The sequence below is a fragment of the Schistocerca gregaria genome, chromosome 5 (assembly GCF_023897955.1).
Source record: "Schistocerca gregaria isolate iqSchGreg1 chromosome 5, iqSchGreg1.2, whole genome shotgun sequence".
Classification (NCBI taxonomy): Eukaryota; Metazoa; Arthropoda; class Insecta; order Orthoptera; family Acrididae; genus Schistocerca; species Schistocerca gregaria.
Window position 1 is genome coordinate 92,261,572 of NC_064924.1, and position 23,088 is coordinate 92,284,659.

The window sequence follows — 23,088 nt, forward strand, 5'->3', positions numbered from 1 at the left end:
GTATTTGACAACTTTTGGTTTTCTTACTGAAACACTTTCGCCTACTGAACAGTTAAATCACATACGATATGATTTCAACGGTTACCGTTAAAAACGCTAAGAGTAACAAACTAACGCTAAGGGGCATAAATCCTAAACCAGCGTGAGTAATGTCTAATTTTCCAGGCATACAAAATAAATTCTCCGATCCTCATGTCACTTGCAATGCATAACTTCTCTTTCCTTCTCTTTCTTCTCTTTCGAATACCACAGTTCTCGTGACCTGGTATTTTTTGTTTTGTTTTTATTTTTTACTTTCTGATTGGTTACCCTTCCTGTGGCTGCAGCTGTAAGTTAAACGTAACGGAGGAAAGCTGTGTTCGTCACCTGTCTGCGAATGTTGCCAACGCTGATCTGTATGTTTCGTTTGAAGGTGTTTGTGAATGGTGTTTTTTATGAGGTGGAGATCGGAGAGCAGCTCAGCATTCACCTAAACGAGGGTGAAAAACGGCATATAAGCCACACTCAGCCAGCTGGTGAACCAGACCAGTAGTTGTGAATCCAATACTTGCACTACTTTCGTGTCTGGTGAAGCACCCTGGCTCGCCGGCTAGCTCACAGCACGTTAGTCTATACGAGCAGGTCTGTAACTTGTTAATGCTGATTTCTCATTACACTCACGTATGAGTAGTGCCAGACCACTATTTCATTCCAATATTCTTATTCAGTATCTGTTTTTACAGTTTCTTATGATTTCTTAGATCAGTGGTATAAACAAATTTATTCAATGTCTGCCTCTATTCTTCTTATGATGCGAACAACGCAAATATACTATTTTAATTTGCTTTAGGGTATCAGTTAATTTGACATTTGAATCATCACTGACGCGGTGTTAAAAAGACCCTCAGCATTTTTAAATGTGGCAGAGGTACACGGAAATATCAAACATGGGAAAACCCACGATGGAATATCATTGAGAAGACTCAAAGAATCTAAATCCTTAATAGGTTCATCCTCTGCAGATTCAGTGTATGAGATTCACAAGGAAGTAATGGTTCTAAGGACTTTTCTTAGATTTTATATCTAAATACGTTCACTAATTCGCATCCTTCTCTTTCTTGTGTTCCAGTACCAATAACTCAACTGAGATAATTACATTCCAAGATTTTTCTTCCTTCCTACTACCTATCTTTGAATTGGTACACTTTATCAGAGGAAATATCTCTTATGCTAATATGTTACTAGTTTATGTTATTTTGTACTGTGCATTACAAATTAAGCGCAACACTACAATTACATCTTTGGAATTCAAAGTCAGGCTGGCAACGGATAAATCAGGCGTTTAACTCAAAGGTTTTCACTACCATTTTGGTGACTAAAGTTTTGTCCTTCAAGCCAGATACCTATATTACGTTTTCCTATCTCACTGTAGTTCTCAAGGAATTAGTGTTTAACTGAATGCACAGAGAGCTCGTATGTAACACTCAAAAGGCATCATTTTGCTCTTGCATTCCGTTGACAAAATTTGAGTTTGTCAACGTGTAGAAGGACAGGTAGAGCTGACCCACCAAGCTTACGACACCTGACACAGCTCTTTCTCCTAACACCACAGTAGGGGCATTTGACACTGTCCGCCAAACAGTTGCCAACATCTTTCGTGAATAATACACTAAGATCCACTGCATTTAATTAGGCAGTTAAAAAACCGCTTTCGCCAGTAATAAATAAAAATGTACTTTCAGTGAGCTTTCGTCACAGAACAAATCTGTTAATGAAAGTTTGGAATAATATTCAATGTAAGTCGTTTGGCAGTCACGGACAAGAACATTGATTTAATTTTTATTTTTGATCCAAGAACCTAAATCATCAACTGTTGTGGTTCTGCTATTAGAGGTGCGCTTCTGAAACTCAAAATATTCTATTCTCTTGTATGAAAAATTCTTTTCCGATTATGATTACTAGTAATTTATGACATTCCCCAGCCTTAATTTTTGAAACATTTTGCTCCACAACTGTTTAACTGAGAAAAATCTCCAGTCTTCAGAAGCCCTGATACATGTGAGACCTGTTAGGACAGTTATTTGTATTTTGGAGCGTTAGTGGAGAGGGTTAATAAGTGTTGTTTTTGTTTTGGTTGTTTCCTATTACAGGTACATCCTGCGGTAGGCACATGGCTGACATTTAATAACTGAAATGAGTAAGCATATATAAACAACAGATGGAACAGAATCTGTAAAAAAACTTATTTAGAATCGTCTAGTTTCTGATCAAATATTCTGCCTCTGTAAATTAAGGGTGTAAACACACACATCAAAATTTCAGTTCACATCAGATTGAGACACAACGATTTAGTCTTTCATACATTACCACATTACTGTGCCTAGTATATATGAATTATTATTTATGTTATTCTTCTACTCACCACTGCTTGCATAGCTAAAGCTTCTGCAGTACGTTACCTCTGCCAATTGTGTGTTTTCGGCTTCTTCGTGCAGCCCCTCCATCCATCTGCAGCGGTCCTGTGCGCTTCCGAAATGCTTCAACACCCACGCAGACACCAGCTCTTGCTTCTCCTTCGAGTATGTTTCCTGCAACGGGAAAACACAGTTAGATTAATTTAGGAAAACTTTCCCCGTCAATGAAACATATACCTATCAAAACAAATAGTTGTCAGTATTTGAATTCCAAAAGAAAACCGATTATCCCATCTTCTGTTAGTCATCTCCTTCCGCCCTGCAACAGATGAAGACACTGCTATCAGTATAGGTTGAACGAAACGCTAGGTCCGTTTAAATAGAAACTTCTCTATATACTGAGTTTCAGATCTTTGTTGTAAATAGTGGCGTGAACGACGAACGCACAGAGATTGCGAGCTACACGGGGTTGGTCCGTGATGATCTTACAAACTTTCATGGGTGATGGGGAGGGATAAATATATCAATGCAATGCATGGGACCCTCGTCCAGAAACGACCGAAAATAGTTTTGATAACTGGCAGTGGATCACTTCTACTGCAAATTCTTTGCTTTTCGTGCTTTGGGATTAGGTAGTGTGAACCAATACAACAAAAATATCTAGTAAACAAGGGCTCTAAAACGCATACCTAATGAGCTATGAGTAGTTGTTCAGTAGAAGACATGTGTTTCACAGTAGCAAAAGTTAACAACTGCTCATAGCTCTTCAGGTATGCACGTTAGAGTCCATATTTAATGAACTTTTCTGCTTTTTTAGGTCCATTCTAATTCCCCTCCAAGTACGGACAACGAGGGGCTGCAGCATGATGGCGACTGCCAAACACACCAGAGCAATTTTCACTTATAACTTTCAATTAAGTCGTTTCCTGATCATGGCCGCTTTCGTTACGTTGACACATTTGCCTTTTTCTATCAATCCTGCGAGTTTGTAGTATCATTATGGAATCACAATGTAGACTGTATATTATCCTCCAATTAAATCATTTCCGATAAGAACAATTTGTATACTGATTGGCAACAATATTATGCACTTTGTTTGTCATTCAACACTTCAGATAGTAGCATCTTTGCTTCCAACTGCTAATATATGAAGAGTTGAATGAGAAACAGTGTATGTTTATTTTAACGCATTTTTTTGTATCTATAACTAATCGAAATGGACAGTATTCACACACCCTTTCATTTACGTATCTGCAATGTCTGTATCAGCGCGTCAGGTAAAGTGAGAATGGCATGACAACTGCAAAATTTTGTCGTGATTACGCCTCACTCAAAATCGTTTGACGACTGTTGTGTATCTATCAAAGTGCGATATAGAGGAGTAAAGATAGGAATTTTTCAGATCCTATCCTAGTATGTAACATCCCAGTCCGTCATCATCAGTAGAAAATCCCAAAGTCTAATGCAAGTCTTTGTGTTCTAAAAATGTAGCATTTCTGGTTGACATATGAGAACACATCAGTTTGGATGTTACCAGCCAACAGCTATCACAGTTACAATTTGACCTATGCGGTACCCAGAAGATTTAATGTAGCCAGGGGTTTCTTGATTTCGGTTAATTAGAAGTGACTGAAACAGCTTACAACCAAGACAAATCTCCGAAAACAGTGGACAGAGCCAGGAAATTGTAAGCATTTTAATTTTGACTAGATAGGAACATGCACCAGCAGGAATTATCAACGGCTTATGCCTAAGCATGTGTAACAGGACAGATTCGGTTATTTTCCTGACGAGTGTTACAGGTAAAGTACAAATGGTAAGAATATCGTGAAGTTTACTGACTTACAAAATCAAGGCTATCAAAATTTTGTCTAAGAAAAAATAAATCAAAAATTATTCCTACTCCCTAGTTGCAAACAAGTATTTCGAAAAGCTGACCTTAATTTAAAGACATATACCAATCTGGAAATCTTCCCTAAATATTTGCATATGGGGTACCATCTGATTTCCATCAAGTCAGCTTCCATTTGACGGACAAGACCTGGGCTGTGGATCCTACCTCAAACTATCCACACTACTATCTGTGGTAGCGAATGACAAGTATAGAAATATGATAATTTCCAATTTTCACTTTGTACCATTTCCTTATTTGCAGAGTATTATTTCATTTACAGGTTACCTTGTGACTCGTAGATTACACTGCACATATAGACTGGGCTACTATTTACTGCTAGTGTTATTTAAATTAAGCTTCACTAGACTCCTGTTGTAATGAGTACAATTAACAGTATATCACAATTTTCCTTGAGGTGAAATGATGCCAAGTACTCTCTCTCATTACTCAGTTAACTACTAATGTAATTAATGAAACGGCTATTGGACAAGTAGTAGCATCTTATACGTCTTTACAAAGATTTCGTAAGTTTTGTACATGTTTCTCTCAATACATACCAGGATTTTGACGACAGGGCTCTGTTGCTTAGCCTGGCTGCCAGCTGTCGGCGATTCTTCAGGATGAACTCTGAAATTAATTAAATATTTTTAATTTTGTTTAATGATAAATTTAAAATCATTTTTGGACAAATTATCCACATAAGAAATTACACATGTAGCTGCTATGCAAAACTGTTAAGTAGTTATGTTTCATTTGATTAAAACACATTCATGATTATCTCACATAAATAACCAAAACTCATTGATACTTGAGATACTGTTACAATTTGTAATTTGGACAATCTTCATAGGCATACTTTGAACTTGACTGAGCAATTTCTGTACAATCAGAATTCTGAAACATGAGAAGTGATGCTAAAGTCCCCACACACACCTTCAGAACATAAATTGGGATAAGCCCAAACACCCCTCCCCCACTCCTTCCAACCCTAGAGGTCACAGTGTGGGGCAGTAATTGAAGATTATTCACATATTCACCTGCGCTACATGGTAAGTTCCACGCTGAAGAATTCTGAATACACGGCACGACATGCCGGACTCACCTGCTGGTCCTCCTGGAACTGCGGCCTTGTGGCAGCCTAATGCAGAGGCAGCAGGCCAGCAGCCGCCGTAGCAGGCCACGGCTGGTCTCGGCCTCCCCCACCTCCTCCTCCTCTTCGCCTACCTCTGCCTCAACCACATCGCGGTGCTGCTGCGCCGGCTGCTGTCGGGCTGTTTCGCCTCCGCCTTGCCTCTCTTGCACCTTACCTGCTGCCACGTTTGATACTACATACGTGAGCGCAGGTCTCGGGGACGGCTCAGACTGCACATCGTGGCGGTAGCAGTGGCCTGTAAAATAAAAGTTCACCATTACTCTAAACAACATCTATCTGCAGTAACTCACTGTCATCTACTACCACAGACTAATAATGCATCGCCATTGCAGTATGTACATAGAGAGCTATAATACTTATCATTACTGCTCTTGCATGTCAGAAAAGGTGAATACATCTTATAGTACTCACTGCTATCCAAGGTTGTTGACACAGTTGGCGGAAAAATAATAATGAAGTTAACATCCTCTGTAAACAGAAATTAATTTGACAGAATCAAAATAATTATAAAGTAATCTACTGACCATCTCAGAGGACTGTAAGCTGCCCATTAGCAGTACAGAATTTAGTGGAAATATGACACACGATCGTAGTTCTAAACCAGAGAGTTATTAAGATCTCCACAGCGTTTTCTCTGACTCTGTTACTACCACACAGATCTAGTTGAAAGATCCATCAGGAACGAGTGCATTCACTGACAGACGCAATTCATGTCCTAGCTACTCAACTACCAGGAGAATGAACAGAACACGACCAGTAAAAAGTTCATACCCTAAAACGTGGCTTCCCTGGTATCACTCCTAATACAAATGATCGGTACAGTGATTTTAGCTGTAAGACTAGCAGAACTGAATATCCTTACCATAGTGTATGTCACACAATGCTCATATCACGTTACGTATAAAGCAGATACGACAAAGTAACAAAGACGCAGCGCTACATTCATTTCATGTTTATTATAGCAGACGCAGATGGGATACGTAAAAAAGTTGCTGATATAAAACGTAAGCTCTGTAACAAAGCCACCCCATCAAAACCATTACACTACTTGAATCGTTGCTACTCGTATCCTCACAACACCAAAAGTACTCACAGTATTTCAACAAGACCTCCACTTCTTGCTCCCGTACAGGCCGTAGAGGTGGAACGGCCCTACACTCTGCATCAGAACTCATCACCTGTAACAGAGATACAGAATGCAATAAGTAGTGGGTATTACGCTAAACTGCAAGATGCGTAACTTTATGAGTAGCAGAGAATGTTTGTAAAACCCTCAGCACAACTTCTGATCGATATTAAAGTCAGTAAATTAAGTGATATTAGGACATAACGACATGTAATGTTGATAATGTAAAAAAAGTGAGAACGCTAGCTTGCGTTGATGTACTAAGGAATTATTTTAGGTACAGTTCGTAAATCTTGACGATAGCTTCCGTGTAGGGCATGTCGGTGGAATGGACTTATATTCGGCAGCAGTGCTTAGGACCTGGAACAGAGACACAGATGGAATGAGTGTGGGGTATTGTGCTGTATCCAAAGCGACGGTATTTTCTCAATAGTAGTCAACGTATTGTAAAACTCACATCAACATTTTTGTCACCGTTCAGTTCAGAAATTATTTTAAAAATGTATTTCAGCACGTCCCATCATTAATAAGAACAAGATAAAGTGTGCTTGCACCGATGTGCTAAGAGAAACTTTTAAGATTATTCTGTAGATTACGTATAAAGCTCTTCGAATGAATGTTTATTAGTCATATATCTAGTTATGTCCCTACCTCCGATCAGTTTACTAAATAATATCACGGAAATTATTTTCTAAAGTGACGCTATATATTTTTATTTCTGTGCCAGCAGAGTCTGCAAATTATGTATATGTGTCCAAGGTGTATAAAGAAGCGCAAATGGTCGCCAAAACTATGCGAAGAATCACGTGTAAATTGCGTTCGATTATTTAAATACGGTTTGCAAAACTAAACGTCTAGTACGAGGCTTCTCTTTAGTCGAATTATTGTACAAACCAGAATTACAAACAATCGAAGCACGCGTTCACCTACAAACGGTTGTATGAACTAGATTCTTCTGTTTTTCTAACCGTTATTTTGTAACATTGCCATACAACGCAATTAAAGGCAGAGAATTCTTTTAAGAATGTGACCAGCAGATGAAGAGGCCTATAGACAGGTAGAACCTCAGACGCCGTGCTGGTCTTTCGCTGTGTTACAAATTAAATGGCGAGAATAGGAATAATATGAGATTACGTGTCATACGCTGCCATTAGCAATAATCGAAATTTCTTGTCAGCTTCGTCGAACTTCTTGCGTTTTGAGTTACAAAAGTATTTCAACATCCAAACGAAGTCAAAGTTTCTAATCGAGATTTATTTAACAGCACCATTTTGTAAGGTGTATGACAAAGTTTGTGAGTTTCTATCCAATGCTACCTGAAATGAAATTTTCTTTTCAATAAACAAAAATAGAATGGAAAGTGTGTTGATGGCAAGGTGTACGAAGAACTTCAACAGAAGTAAAACGAAGATAATGGAATGTAGTCAAATTACATCAGGTGATGGTGATGGAACTAGATTAGGAAATAAGACACTTAAAATAGTAGATGAGTTGTGCTATTTGGAGAGCAAAATAAAAGATGATTATCGAAGTAGAGAGGATATAAAATGTAGACTGGCAATAAAAAGGAAAGAGTTTCTGAAGATGAGAAATTCGTTAACATCGAGTATAAATTTAAGTGTCAGGAATTCCGTTATGGAAGTATTTGCATGGTGTAGCCACGTATGGAAGCGAAACATGCACGATAAACCCTTTAGACACTAAGAGAATACAAGCTTTGGAAATGTGATGCTACAGAAGAATGCTGAAGATCAGACGGGTGTATCACATAACTAATGAGGAGGTACTGAATAGAGTTTGGCAGAAGAGAAATTTGTGGCACAACTTGACCAGAAGAAGGGATCGTTTGGTAGGACAAATCCTGAGGCAGCAAGAGATCACCAATTTCATACTGGAAGGAAGCATGAGGAGTAAAAGTCGTAAAGGGAGACCAAAACATAAATACACTAAGCACATTCAGAAGAATATAGGTTGCATTAGTTGCTTGTAGCTTGGAGGTGAAGAGACGCGCACAGGATAGAGTAGCATGGAGAGCTCCATCAAGACAGTCTTTGGACGGAAGACCACAACAACTACAATAAACAAAAATTTTAACTAATTACCTTAGCATTCCGTCAAACAATTTAATATTTACCATACATCATACAGACAATTAGCATCTGCTTCCAACAGTTCGTTGTTCGCTGTCTAGCTGAATATAGAAGTTGGAGGGTAGTAATGCACGCTGATGGAAATAAAATCACCTTTTACAAAAATATGTGGAAACTTTGTACCAAATCTGTGGCTTTTGTCAATATAAAGTCAGCGTAAAGAATCGTATTATGTTGAAATTTATACTGAGAAAACGAGACATTTAAGTTGAGTGTCACTGCGGACATAAATATGAATCATTATTCGTCTCACGATAATACTCTCAAACACATCTTCAGCTGGTAAAAAAAAAGAAGACAAAGACTCCTGTAAGGTGGCGAAACTTGAGTACGATATAATCGAGGCACAATAAATTATTAATGTTTGCTCGGAAGACCTTTAGAGTTACTATCTTTTTACTTCGATTAACTCAATAGTAAATACGAAATTTTTGGGTGCCGGTCAGGGAGGAGACGAACTCGCACTACCTCCCATACGCACTTTCAATCCAGACCCACGACATCGATTTCGACCACAAGAAGAGAGGCTTAGTGTAGCAAGCGCAATTTAGTATCATTGCATTGGTATTGTAATCAATAACACCGCAGCCTACAACGGTGAATGTCGTTAAGTCTATAGCAACCCGAACTGAGTTTTATTGTGTGCGAAACGACGAGAACCTTTATAGTTCTGTAACTTCTAACACATGTTATTACTGCAGCTACGCACTTAATGTAATACTGCATGGATCGTGTTCCTTACTTTTCCATACCGACGCAAGTGCTGGTATCACTACTGTTACATCACGTCTGGAACAGCAGCTGGAACACTGCTGGTTCGCTCAGCCATTGTGAACCAATTGATGAGAGGTGTTTCTGCAGCTACAAACTTAGCGATTGTCAAATGTAATCAACTGATTTATGTTCGTGTTCGTAACTGCGAATAAATCCCGTGCAATAATATTTATGTTTTCAAAAGAAAGTCCTGTTGTAATATATCGATATTAGGAAAGACAAGGCGTCTTTATCTGAACTCAAGCATTATGTTTTCATGGTGGCTCTTTTCACAACTATTGGATAGGAGTTACAAGAGATGTATTAATCTGATGTACTTCACACTCGGCTGTTATCTAAAGTCAGGATTCTTAGTGGTAGGTGAAGTAGAACTGCAGTGATAAAAGTTCAGTGGGATGACAGGACATTCTTTCATCAATTTGGTATGAGTGACCCACGGGTTCTGGTTGCTTTTTACCGAGCAATTGCATTTCGTTTGGTTTCCTATTCCCGTTCCTGTTTGTGTCTGTATTGTAGGGAAATTATATGCGCATCATTGCAAGTATCCACTGCATGTGCAAACAAGTTTGTACCATTTATCTATCGTACTTTCTGTTGATAATAATAAGCCCGCTTGCTTCTTCGTCCTCAATCTTCTATTCAGTGGGGTTCACTTTCTACCTGGGTTTAGATTTGTGTAAGTGTCACTGTGATGCACAGCAGTGCGGGTAAGTTTACTGACGAAGAACAGGCCGACTTTCCTCTCGTGTCTGGGCTGACTGACTGCGGTGGCAGACTGTTCCTGCAGCCACAGAGAAACACATCACTGTACTCTAGCACTGTCCGAGGGTTTTTGCGCTACACTGTTCTGTTTCGAATATTTTGTTGAGTGCTTATCAAATGGTTTACTATTGTGAGGATCCTTTCAAAGAAATATACGTAAATGTGGTACAAAGTTGAATAAATCATCATTACATTATTATTCTATAACGAGGGGCTGGTGACCCCGAAAACCTTATACTGAAAGACTCATAAACTGCCCACAAGAACTTCAAGATTTCGGATTCAACTTGTATTCACACTGTCCCCTTAGAGAGCATCACCTGTACGAAGATTTCTTTGTAATTTTATGAGTACCTTAGTTCATGTTGTTGAGTACAGGTCCTCGCTCCAGAACTTGACTCAAACCTTAAATGTCATTATTACACACGCGATGAAAGATACTAAAACTGGCACTGTGTGATACGAAACTAATAGATGGTAATGCGATAAATACGTTGACGTCACTGTAAACTCAGTTGGTGATTTGTGGATCTACTTTACGTATTCGCTTACTACCCCCAAACTACGTTCAGAGGTAAGTCGAATCCTTCCATGTTTCTACATTGTAAAGTTGTTGCGCTTTCCTTAGCGACATTAACATTTCTTGAAGAGGGACATACAAGTTTAGGGGCTTGGGACAAAGGTCTCTGCTACAGTTTTTAGTGTTTCAGCGCTTCATATATTTACGATCAAAACCGCTAAATAAATATATAAATTTAGTGACGCTGACGGTTTTTTCCATCATGTTACAGCGGTTATGGTTTTCCCACGACATTATACTTTGTATTATACGAAATAATTGTAACGAATACGGACAACTACAAGTAACGTTTGATACCCAGAATGCACAGAAAATTTTCAAATTTTGATTGATTACGTGAAATTCGCGTATGGCGAAGAAGTTACAGTGAGGAATGCAGTTTCCTAGACCCATCTGCAACAAATCTGCAACATATTTGCATAGATGTAAGGGAGATAAGAATGATGGGAAATCTTCTAGGCAAGAATAGAAAGCAGGACAAGACGTCCACACGTCAGATACTGGCCTTTCGAAGTTTAGAAGAAAATATTAGCTCTGTCTGCGGTAATAGAGGATAGGGTAAACAACAAAGGTAATATAGTACTGTTATAAACTCAGAGTGAAATGCATCTTTTGTTATGATTTGTTCCTTGTACATAAAACAACTGTTTTGTAAAGAATTTTGACTTACTTTCATAGTCTACTTGATAGACGGTATAACTGTTAAGAAAGTTAATTCATGCAAAGTAGACAACGCACAGTCCATGTAGAACAGGTACGGACAGGAAAAACGAGAATCCGAAAGGAAAAGAGGTTGAACATTATTTTCTGTTATTTCTAGAAGGTGAATATGTTCCGCCACCTGGCTTAAGACTGTATATCGAAAATAAAGGCATTCCGAACACAACATCCAGTAAGACAAAAATCTATTTTAGATAATCATTTTTAGAGCAAATATTTCAAATCTGATACTTAGGTGACGATATTGAAAACGATATTGAAAATAAAATGTATAATCAAACTGTCTTTCGGTCCAGTAACAGAAAATTGACCCCTAACGTGCAAAAAGGAATCAGTACTAAATTTTATAAACTGATGGTGATTAGTTCGTTAGATCTGTCAGGTTAGCCGAGGGCGTTAATGCCTTGCGTCCTGGACACGGGTAGGCGCGCTAGCCCTGAATCGAACCCCCCCTCCCCCCACCGGCATATTACCGACGAGGGAAGGTGTGCCAGCCAGCCTGGATGCGGTTTTTAGGCGGTTACCCACATCCCACTAGGTGGATAATGGGCTGGTCCCCACGTTACGCCTCAAATAAACTACTCGCTGACATTTGAAAACGTTCGCACTATTTCGTGGCTTACACTAGACACATAAAGGTGGGGTACTCTAATTCCATCCTTGGGGGTATGGGGTGCGACAGGAAGGGTATCCGGTCACCCTCTGACATTAACATCGCCAAATATATTGTAACAACGCTGACATCTCGCTGAAGTGTGACAAAGGCCCAAACGATATGAATGATGATGGTGATTACTTCGTTACACTATGTAAATGAAACTTTGTAGAACACAAAAAGAAATAACAGAGCCGTGATTGGAAATGAAAGAACAGAATTAAATATTGTCAACATGAAAATCAAATGAATCGAGAAAAATCAACACAAATCCTCATGAGAATTCCAGATTCCACAGAAATTCGTGAAGTACAATCCAAACGGTAACAGAGTTATTGGAGATCTTCAGAAAAGACTGAAATGATTGTTTGTTAAGTTTGGATGGCCTAGAGCCTAATTCTTCAAAGGAAGCTGATGAAATGATGAGTATCCATTGCCATAACGCATTTTTGTTTAATCGTTATTGGGTAGATGGGATGGTGAGATCGCATTCCTGACTATGGTTATAAGTTAATGTTAAGTTTGTGGTCATGGGTACACAACCCATTACATTCAGACTTGATCGGATGGCCCATTTTTGGATGTACCATCTTCTTCACTATCTATAAAACTGAAGTTAAGAAATAATTTTCGTGTTTCATTTATTCCTCACTCATATTTGCTGCGAAAATTGTAATATTAGTGATGTTAGGCAAGTGATATTACAACCAGTGTCTGCTGATATAAACATGAACAATGATTACAAGTCAACCAAATATGCAACGGTGGTTTAATGTGTGAGATACACAACAAAAGATAAAGGTGCACTTACCCTGTCGACGGCCTTTTTATTGGAAGAGTTCCAGTAATAAATGGTAGGAAGTGAACACTGCGAATAATTAATCAGATGTGAATAAAGACCAACACTGCTTCTTCGTAGCTTCCTGTGTTTCATAAACAAAGTTGAGGGATATTTTCTGTCACTCGGAGCAATTTTTAGCCACAGTTTCGGAAATGGAGTTAAAGTCGGAAAAAAACCGATGTGATTGATTTTCAGTTGCTGCCGTGTACTGTCAGCCGACTGGCTAATACGTATGACAACGGGTTACCAACAGGAACGTACTACGCATGAGTTGCACACTCTGTTAATTCACGCCAGTTCAACTAATTATTACAGAAACGCAAAATGGATACAAAATGGAAGCTACAGTGATTAAATCCTTGCACTTCGAAATGTGTATCAACGATAAGGGAATTTAGATAGCCATACACAACGTCTTTTACATTTCGTGTATTTACGAACTGCGTAGCACACAAAAACACACAAATCGACCCGCATTTCAAGCAAAGAAATGACGGCTACACTATGTTTCAGTATCTTTGTCTTTCATAGTCAGTAATATCGTTGGATATAACTTCCAAAGCCGCTGAGTCCGTAATAAAGTCGTTTTATGAAGGAGGAGCGGTGCACGCTGCAACCGAATTGCGTAGCTTCTAATCTGTGCACTTTCCATTGCTACGTATCTTACCTGAAACCGTGTGCAACATCTCACTTACCTTTCCGTACTCGTGCCACGGCACGTAGTACGGCTTCAGCTTCGCCTCGGGCACAGCTACAGGAACACTTCCGGCGCGCTGCGACATCTTGAAGAGAATGAAGGGATGCGTTTCCGCGGAAATGACCTTAGCGATCTTCAACTGTCATTCGTTGTTGCGTGTGCTTTCTATTTTGCGTAATCGATGTCACTGTTTTTGGAGGATGCATGCAGGAAGCTTCTTTTACACTGCTTGTCTCAGTTGTTTATGGGAATAGCTAACCACACCCGTCAGCAAAATGTGAGCTTCGTGCTTAATTCACATCTAACTAAACATGTGTGTCGAAAACTGAATTTAACTTTGCGTAAATAGAGACGATCTAAAATTTTTACCTCCTTCTGAGAAATTATTAGTTATCTTCTAGCCGACGTGTTAAACAGCATGTAATATTTAATAGAACCGTGTATCTAAATGCCTTTCACTTCGATATTTACATTTAATGAAAATAGTTTCTGGATAATTGAAGCTGTTCATTGGAAAACTTTTTTGTGTTAACCACGTGTTTCATCTCACTTATTTGATGTTTTCCCTTTGAGAATGCTATATGTCTACATCATGACCTAGAGAGAGACGCCTCGGCTTAGGAACAGTTTAAGGTAAAACCATCAAACTTAGTTTTTGAAATGATTTTCACTCAAAGCAATTTGTGACCTAAAGAGGTGGTAAATAAATTCTATATATAATGCAAGTTCTGAAGTTGTGAGTAAAAACGTAACAATAATTCCATTTTTCGTTTCACATGGGAACTGTACCGTACTCTAAAATTCGTACTAATCATTCTACAAACGACGACCGAGAAGTGAAGGTAGTTTTAAGTACAGTTATTCCTGTTATCATTTCCAATTCCGAAATATTGTGCTGGGTTGTTGTAACGCACAACAGAATGGTTAAAGGTGGTTGTATTGTTAAAGTAAACACAGATTTTTTGACTATACAAAGGCAAATCAATGCTGTTGCCAGACAATACACTAAGTGCAAGTTTTCATAACAAATTGTGCAGTCACCCTGCAGCAGATGAAGTGGAAATACGAATGAAATGGTAATTTTTTATGATTGGTGTTTAATTTCGCACCAAACGCGTAAAAGTTTTTATAGTTCTGAATGTGTCAAGTTAAGGAAAATTATCTTGTTTAAGTAGTAATCTTCCCACAAGTTTCGTACCAGATTAGAATCCAGAAAAGTGTTGGTAAATGTGCAGCGCCGCCCCTTGTTGATACGATTCAGTTAAATTACGGGTGGACCATAGCTGTGGTGACATTGTCGGCCAGTCAGTCACTTTCTGTTACTGAAAGCGCAACATGTGCATTTATCCACATGATTAATGACATTCATACGCTACCAAGATAAGTCTTACATTCTACCAATTCACGTCTTTCACATATTTATTGTTACATCTATCGTGATTATGCTAATCTGGGTAAGAAAAATAAACTGGATTGACTCAGATTGTTTTTCATTCTGATGCCAATTCCCTACATACGCTGAAGCCGTTCAGGATAACTTTTTATATGCATTCTTTAGGAACGTCATCATTTACATTGAAGGTACCGCTAACTGTTTTATGTTGTTATCTTCGCCAGTGTCCCAGTTAACTGAATCACTATGCTCCGTAACAGCAATGCTATGACAAAAAATAAAAATAAAATGAGAAAAAAAGAATGACCATGAGGCACAGCCCTTCATAACGCCCCCATATTAAGTAAGAAACGGCAGCGGGCAGCAGCTTTCCACAACGAGTCATAGTCATCGTTGCGTCTGTGGTCGAAAGGCATCAGCTTCTTATGGACTATGGTTTTTAGGCTTTTTACGAGTGTCATTACTTATTGCTAATTTGTTTAATAATTTGAAACCAACCAGTCTGCAAGATCCAGGCAATCATAGAGAGTGGGGTAATGGGTTGTGGGGGCTCCAGCGTTATGCGCGTTACGGGGCCCTGTATATACTTGGCTTACAATACGGGAAAGAAAACCAATGTGCACTCCGTGTGCATACCGACTGGACTCATTCCAGGTACGGAAATGGTCCTCCCGGATGCCATGAAGAGCACAGGATGCAGCCAACTGCAGGTGGTTGCTCACATCCGTACCAATGATGTGTGTCACTTGGGATCAGGAGAGATTGTCTCTGGTTTCGAGTGGCTGTGTGGCGTGGACTGGGTGTTTTTTTTAGGTTAGAGGGTCTCAAAAAAACACAAGAAGGGCTTCAGTCACAAAGAGTGCAGCCCGAACACAGGAAGAACGTAAATACTGGAACCATTGGTATAACAGTTGTAAATTGTCGGAGCTGTGTTGGGAAAATACCAGAGCTCCAAGCACTAATAGAAAGCACTGATACTCAAATCTTTAAAGGCACTGAAAGCTTTGCTAAAGTCGGATATAAGCTCAGCCGAAATGTTTCCGAAGAACCTAACGATGTTCCGAAAGGATGGGCTAAACACGGTTGACGGTGGCGTGTTTGTTCCTGTTAGAAGTAGTTTAACCTGTCGCGAAACTGAAGCAGATACTTCCTGTGAGTTAGTATGGGCAGAGGTCGTTGTTGGCAACCTGAATGAAATAATAATAGGATCCTTTACCTACCTACCAGTTTAGATGATACAGTTGCTAAAAGGCTCAAAGAAAAGTTGAGTTTAATTTCAAACACGTACCCGACTCATACGGTAACAGTTGGTGGTGACTTTAATTTACCCTCGATATGTTGTCGAAATTCCGAAGGTGTGCATAAAATAGCATCGGAAATTGTGCCAAACGCATTCTCTGAAAATTATTTCGAGCAGTTAGTTCATGAGCCCACGCGAATAGTAAACGATTGTGCAAGCATATTTGACCTCTTAGCAACAAATACTTCTGAGTTAATAACGAGCATCAAATCCGATACAGGGATTTGACATTGAGTTACTACACCAGCCTTCTGAAAAGCCTTCACAAAAGAAGACGAAGTAAATATTCCATAATTCGAATCGAGAACAGCTGCCAACATTAGTAACGTATAAATAAATATCCTCGGAGTAGTGAAGCAACTCAAATCACTTAATAAAAGCAAGAATTCTCGTCCAAACTGCATACCAATTAGATTCGTTTCGGAGTATGCTGATGCATCAGCTCCATACTTAACAATCATATATAACCATTCGCTCGACGGAAGATCCGTACCCAAAGACTGGAAAGTTCAGAACACATCAATATTCAAGAAAGGTAGTAGCAGTAATCCACTAAATTAGAGGCCTATGTCGTTAATGTCGATATAAACCAGGATTTTGGAACATATAGTGTGTTCAAACATTATGAATTACCTCGAAGAAAACAGTCTATTGACACTCAGTCAGTATGGGTTTAGAACACATCGTTCCTGTGAAATCCATCTAGCTCCTTATTCACATGAAGTGTTGAGAGCTATTGAAAAGGGGTTTCAGATCGATTCCGTATTTCTGGATTTCCGGAATACTTTTGACACTGTAACACACAAGCGGCTTGTAGCGAAATTGTGTGCTTATGGAATATCGTCTGTTATATGACTGGATTTGTGATTTCCTGCCAGATAGGTCACAGTTCGTAGTAACTGACAGAAATTCACCGAGTAAAACAGAAGTGATTTCTGGCGATCACCAAGGTAGTGTTATAGACCCTTAGCTGTTCCTTATCTATATAAAGGATTTGGGAGACAATCTGAGGAGCAGTCTTAGTTTTTTTTTACAGAGGACGGCTAATAAAATCGTCAGAAGTTCAAAACATATTGCAAAACATTTTTTGAAAAGGTATCTGAATGGTGCACAAATTCTAATCTAAAAGCCGCAAATTCAACTAAATACGTCGGTATTTCAATTACGAACAACATAAATTGGAAGGAACACATAGAAAATGTTTTGGGGAAGGCTTACCAAAGATTACGTTTTATTGGCAGGACACCTGTAAAATGTAACAGATCTACTAAGGAGACTGTCTACACTACGCACGTCCGGCCTCTTTTAGAATACTGCTGCGCGGTGTGGGATCATTACCCTATAGGACTGACGGAGTACATCGAAAAAGTTCAAAGAAGGGCAGCACATTTTGTATTATCGCGAAATATGAGAGAGAGTCTCACAGAAATGATACGGGATTTGTCATTGACATCACTAAAAGAAAGGCGTTTTCCGTTGCGGCGGAAAATTCTCACGAAATTCCAATCACCAGCTTTCTCCTTCGAATGCGAATATATTCTGTTGACACCGACCTACATAGGGAGAACCGATCGCCATGATAAAATAAGGGAAATCAGAGCTCGTACGGAAGGATACAGGTGTTCTTTCTTTCCCCGCGCTATACGAGGTTGGAATAGCAGAAAATTGTGAAGGTGGTTCGATGAAACCTCTGCCAGACACTTAAATGTGATTTGCAGAGTATCCATGTAGATGTAGATATAGGATAATGGTGTGAATGGGAAGAAAGATATTAAATGGTTATTATTATGCCTATTCACGAAGTACACGTGATCCTGAGAACTGTGATTGTACAGAAAAAGTAAATTATAGTCTCTGAGATATTTTGTAATGTACAATAAGCCAGGTTATGGAACTGGGAAAACAAGAAATACATTTCGAAAATTCTGCTACTTAACTCTCCGTTAGAGAGGTGGGTACTATAAGACCTACAGAAAGAAGGGCTGCGGTATGCATTACATCGTTGGAAGTGTGTGAGTGCTCAGATGTAAGGAGTTTATATAGTTTGAAACGGAAATGAGGGAAAGAAAACAGACGGGCCAAAGTGCATGGTAAAATGGTTATCACAATAATAGCTTCGAAGTATACAATCATACTTGAGATCCATGTAAACCAGTTCAGAGTTGCATTAATTAAACGCTAGTGACGATTCGGCATAGCAGTCTATTCCACAATTAAAATTTCATCGATATAAGGGAGAACATGACACAGGAAAATTAATACAAGTTGACGTTTTCCCTCTTTCATTCCAAGCATTAATCCCGACTTGCGGGGTCTGCTGTTTTGCTACATCTCCTCCATTTCTCCCTGTCGCTGACATCTTCTGGTCTTAAGTCAATAACGTGCGTGGTGCGTGTCTCCCCTGACGTTGTCAGTCCATCTCTTTGCCGGTCTTCCTCGCAGTCTTGTTCCTCCTGGGAGAACAGTGACGTTAGCACTTTCCAGTCGTATGTTAATCAGCTGTGAGTAGAATTACTCAGTTACTGAAAAGAATACTTTAGTAGTAGCAACGGCTATGAAAAATTTTAGGTATATGTCCTATGGGAGAAAGATTGGATTTTATTGTGTACATAGACTACTGATTTTTTTAAGGACGAGGAAGCTTTTGCACAGTCGTTTTTAGCTATGGTTGCTTTTTCATCATGAGTATGGTTTAGAAATACTGTTAAAAGACAATTGTGCTTGAGATGAACTATCTCGCCTGTCTGTGGAATGGAAAGCGAATGGAGTTCTGACCTGGGGAAGTTCAGTTTCCAAAGTTCGTCATTTAGAACATGAGAAAGAATTAGAGGCATTAATGAAAAATCTTAATTGAGAACAAAAGAAGGATAAGAATCTTACAAAAATCAAGGAAGTGTGACAAGTAGGGAAATCATGAAAGGGGAGTGGATTTGCTGTATTGACGTTTTATTCTTTAGCAACTTACCACAACCTTTTAGAGGAAGAGCTGCAGTACCTCCTTAAATTGTATCAGAGTTTATGGGTATTTTGGTATAAACTAGTGTATTGCACACTTACATAACTATTCTTTTGCATGCAAAGGGTAATAATAGGATAGCTAGGAAGGAGCAGAAAACTTGTGAGGTGTGCCAATAAACCAAGATTAAAAACCAGAAAGAGTGCAGCCTGTTGCAGTACTGCCCAAGGGTTTGTTTGAGATATTTCAGCAGTTGATATTCCAGGATTATTGTCAAGAGAGGTTGGTGCAGAGATTTTTGCTGTGCATGTATTGGATGTTTAGCCTACTTTAAGAAATTGTGTCAAGTGAAGAACAGATACACAGTCCTACATTTCTCGGAATAAACATGAGTCGACCATTAGCCGTCCCTGGTACAGATCTTATGTACATTTTTCGTTTCATGTTACCTCGCAATATTACGCCTCGATATTTAATCTACGTGATTGTGACTATCAACCCACCAATAATACTGTATTTGAAGATTACAGGATTGTTATTCCTGCTCATCTGCCTTAACTTACATTTTCCGTGTATACAACAAGCTGTCAGTCATGACATCAAATAACATGTCTGTCCAAGTCATCCAGACCTCCGTCAGTCGTTCCACCACGGTGTTCCCCTGGACCAGAGCGTCTTCTGCAGACAGCGGCAGACCGCTGCCCACACTGATCCTCACAAGCAGTAGCGGCTTCCCTGGTCCAGCTAGCACGGTCTCTTGTCCCTCTTCCACTAGCCACACTGTGACGGATCCACATGCCAGTAACACGGCAATAAATGGCTCTTCATCTCCGCAGTTTCAACAGTTTCAATTCAGATACAAATGCTATTATTCGTGTAAAGTGAGGCACCGCATCTCCCGCAGCGCAAAGCATTTGACGGTGAGACCAGCTGTCTAATGACCCTGGTTGTTTACGTAAGAGAATATCCACCGGTGGGACCCGTGTACTCTTTCAATCCACTGAGTGCATCCAACAGAGTTCTGCAAGTACTAGACAGATGTGTGGTCGTCGTGCTAGCTCTGAGGTACCTAATCCTTTTGCAAAAGCATCCACGTACGACCTCGGGCTACGTTTTGCAGTTAAGTTTATGATGGTAGTTTGAACTGATCCTTCACAAAGTTTCAATGTTCCCGCCACCGGTTATATTACAAAAACTTAATCGGCATGGAAACGCGTCTTACACCTCCTATCTTGTCAGGACTCAGGGCATTCCTCGTGGTTGTTACAGGGTGTCACAGTAAGCCCAAAATTATTCGCAGGAGAGGCGCAGAGACAGAGACTTTCTCACATCTTTACGCAAACAGAAAAGAATACCGTGAGAGCACAGTGTTTTGTAAGCCAAAATTGCAGTTCGACATAGGCAGTCGAAGTGTTGCTGGGTAGATCACTGGTAAAGCTATTTTCTTGTCGACACAACAAGCAGTGGCGAACTTCTTTTCTGGTAAAGATATATTATCGAAAAATGGTTCTGCAATAAAGCTGATATTAGTCGAATGTGCATTTAGCGAAAATAACTCAAATCTTTGTCTTGACCCTAATCTATACCAAGTATAGACGGGGGGGGGGGGGGGGAGGAGGGGGGAGTTGGCGACGGGCACTTTATGCCCACCATTTGGAAATATTGTTATCTAGTCATTTACACTAAATTCTAAAATTCTGAAAAAATGTTTACTGTTCTTAACGAACTATTCTCCCAGATTCTATATTTTAATTCTTCAGTTAAAGTTAACCCAAAAAAATTTAAGCCTTAAGTGTAGAAGTTACTTCCCTGATGAGTGTCGTATTCAGTATTTCTAGCTTCAGGACATCACTTACATATCAGCATCTCTTTAACTAGTAAGTTGTCAGTAAAATTCAAATTTACATTTTTAAATATTTTGTCCCTTGGACGTAAAGTACTCTGACGTCAATTTGGTATTACACATTACTCTGGGTGTGTTGTTGATGGTAAGAGTATGCTAAGGGACATTCTCACCTTACGGTCTCTACATACACATCATTATGTCTTCAAAAACTATGTTGTTGATGCAAGACAAAAATAAATAACGAATTTTATATTTTTCATTCTGTTATAGTATGGGCATAAGTACCACCCTTGACAATAAGCGCTATGAAAGTGCATTGTTATTAAGAAAGTTAAGTTTCTCAATAAGTGAATGTTGTCATTTGTGTCGAAACCCCGTTAAATTCGTTCAAAATATCGACCGAGGGCTGTGTTTCTTTCAATTGTAACTATTCACGATCTCTGAACGTGCAGCCATGTACAAAATTCTATGAGAAAAAAGTCAACTATTCTCTGTTAAACACTGCATAAACTATTTATTAAGGACATTTTTCGCATAAAAACTGCGTTTATCGAGCCCACACTAGGAAAACTGATACTTTCTTAAGTGATTACAGGCAGGACCATGGGCATCCACAGATGGTGCCTTGGGGAGAGGGGGAATTGGCCCTTGCCCCCCCCCCCCCCCCAATTCCAGGAATGTGGAGTACTGAGTGTTTCTTGGTTACAGAATTCTCATACACTTCAGGAAGTGATTTCCCGTGACAATGCTAAACCTCTCCTTCGTCAAGTAGTAGCATTACGTCGCTGCTACCATGGTAATAGCAACAGCTGTATTACACGACAAATTTGGTATCTTACTTCCCTCCCCCCCACCCCCACCCCCTCACCAACCAGATAAATTTTTCCAGCAGACACCGATTCGGAGATCACAATTGGTGTATTCACATCCTTCTTCAACAAGTGAACACATGCCTATAAAAAACTCTCACGCTCATATGGCCCAATCATTGATTCCTCGTTGGACATTAAAAACGAAATAATCATATGTATGAAGACAATCTAGACCATGAAAAACAGAATGGAATTTGGCACCGAATTATTTCATTTAAAGGGGGTACGCAGAGAACCGTCTTGTTAGTTCACTGTCATACAGGGTGCTCTAAAATTCCCCTTACAAACTACTAGGACCTGTAGTAGATAATAATTTGAAGTGGAACCAATGCCCGGAAAAGGGTTAAACAGTTTTTGTGCTTTTCAAAGAAGGGTTAGCATTCTGATCCAATACAAGTAAAGTTCAATGTGGCGACCACCAAATTCGGTGAATATCTGCATCTACATGGATACTCTGTCTATCATACTTAAGTGCCTGGTAGAGGCTTCGTCGAACCACTTCCACAATAATTCTCTATTATCCCACTCTCGAACGCAGCATGTCATTCTCAATGGAGAGAAGTCTTACGAAGTAAGAGTGATTTCAGGTGTGCCGCAGGGGAGTGTCATAGGACCGTTGTTATTCACAATATACATAAATGATCTGGTGGATGACATCGGAAGTTCACTGAGGCTTTTTGCAGATGATGCTGTGGTGTATCGAGAGGTTGCAACAATGGAAAATTGTACTGAAATGCAGGAGGATCTGCAGCGAATCGACGCATGATGCACGGAATGGCAATTGAATCTCAATGTAGACAAGTGTAATGTGCTGCGAATACATAGAAAGATAGATCCCTTATCATTTAGCTACAAAATAGAAGGTCAGCAACTGGAAGCAGTTAATTCCATAAATTATCTGGGAAGGAATGATTTAAAATGGAATGATCATATAAAATTGATCGTCGGTAAAGCAGATGGCAGACTGAGATTAATT

At 39.4% G+C, this 23,088-nt stretch overlaps 1 protein-coding gene across 1 annotated transcript; it reads right to left on the reverse strand.

Moving 5' to 3' along the window:
* Window positions 1–237: 237 nt before the first annotated feature.
* On the reverse strand, window positions 238–13,532 carry LOC126273454 (uncharacterized). Its single transcript, XM_049977010.1, has 5 exons — window positions 13,019–13,532; window positions 6,534–6,618; window positions 5,390–5,675; window positions 4,845–4,914; window positions 238–2,567 (listed from the first exon to the last, which is right to left on the reverse strand). The coding sequence occupies exons 1-5, from the start codon at window positions 13,139–13,141 to the stop codon at window positions 2,394–2,396; spliced, it is 738 nt and encodes a 245-aa protein (XP_049832967.1). The 5' UTR covers window positions 13,142–13,532; the 3' UTR covers window positions 238–2,393.
* Window positions 13,533–23,088: the final 9,556 nt, after the last annotated feature.

Coding starts and splice junctions, on each gene's coding strand:
- LOC126273454 (XM_049977010.1), bottom strand. CDS start 13,141: ATGAAACACAGGAAGCTACGAAGAAGCAGTGTTGGTCTTTATTCACAT. Junction 5,676..6,533: donor GGAGGTCTTGTTGAAATACT/GTGAGTACTTTT, acceptor TTTATTTTACAG/GCCACTGCTACCGCCACGAT. Junction 2,568..4,844: donor GCCCTGTCGTCAAAATCCTG/GTATGTATTGAG, acceptor TTCCCGTTGCAG/GAAACATACTCGAAGGAGAA.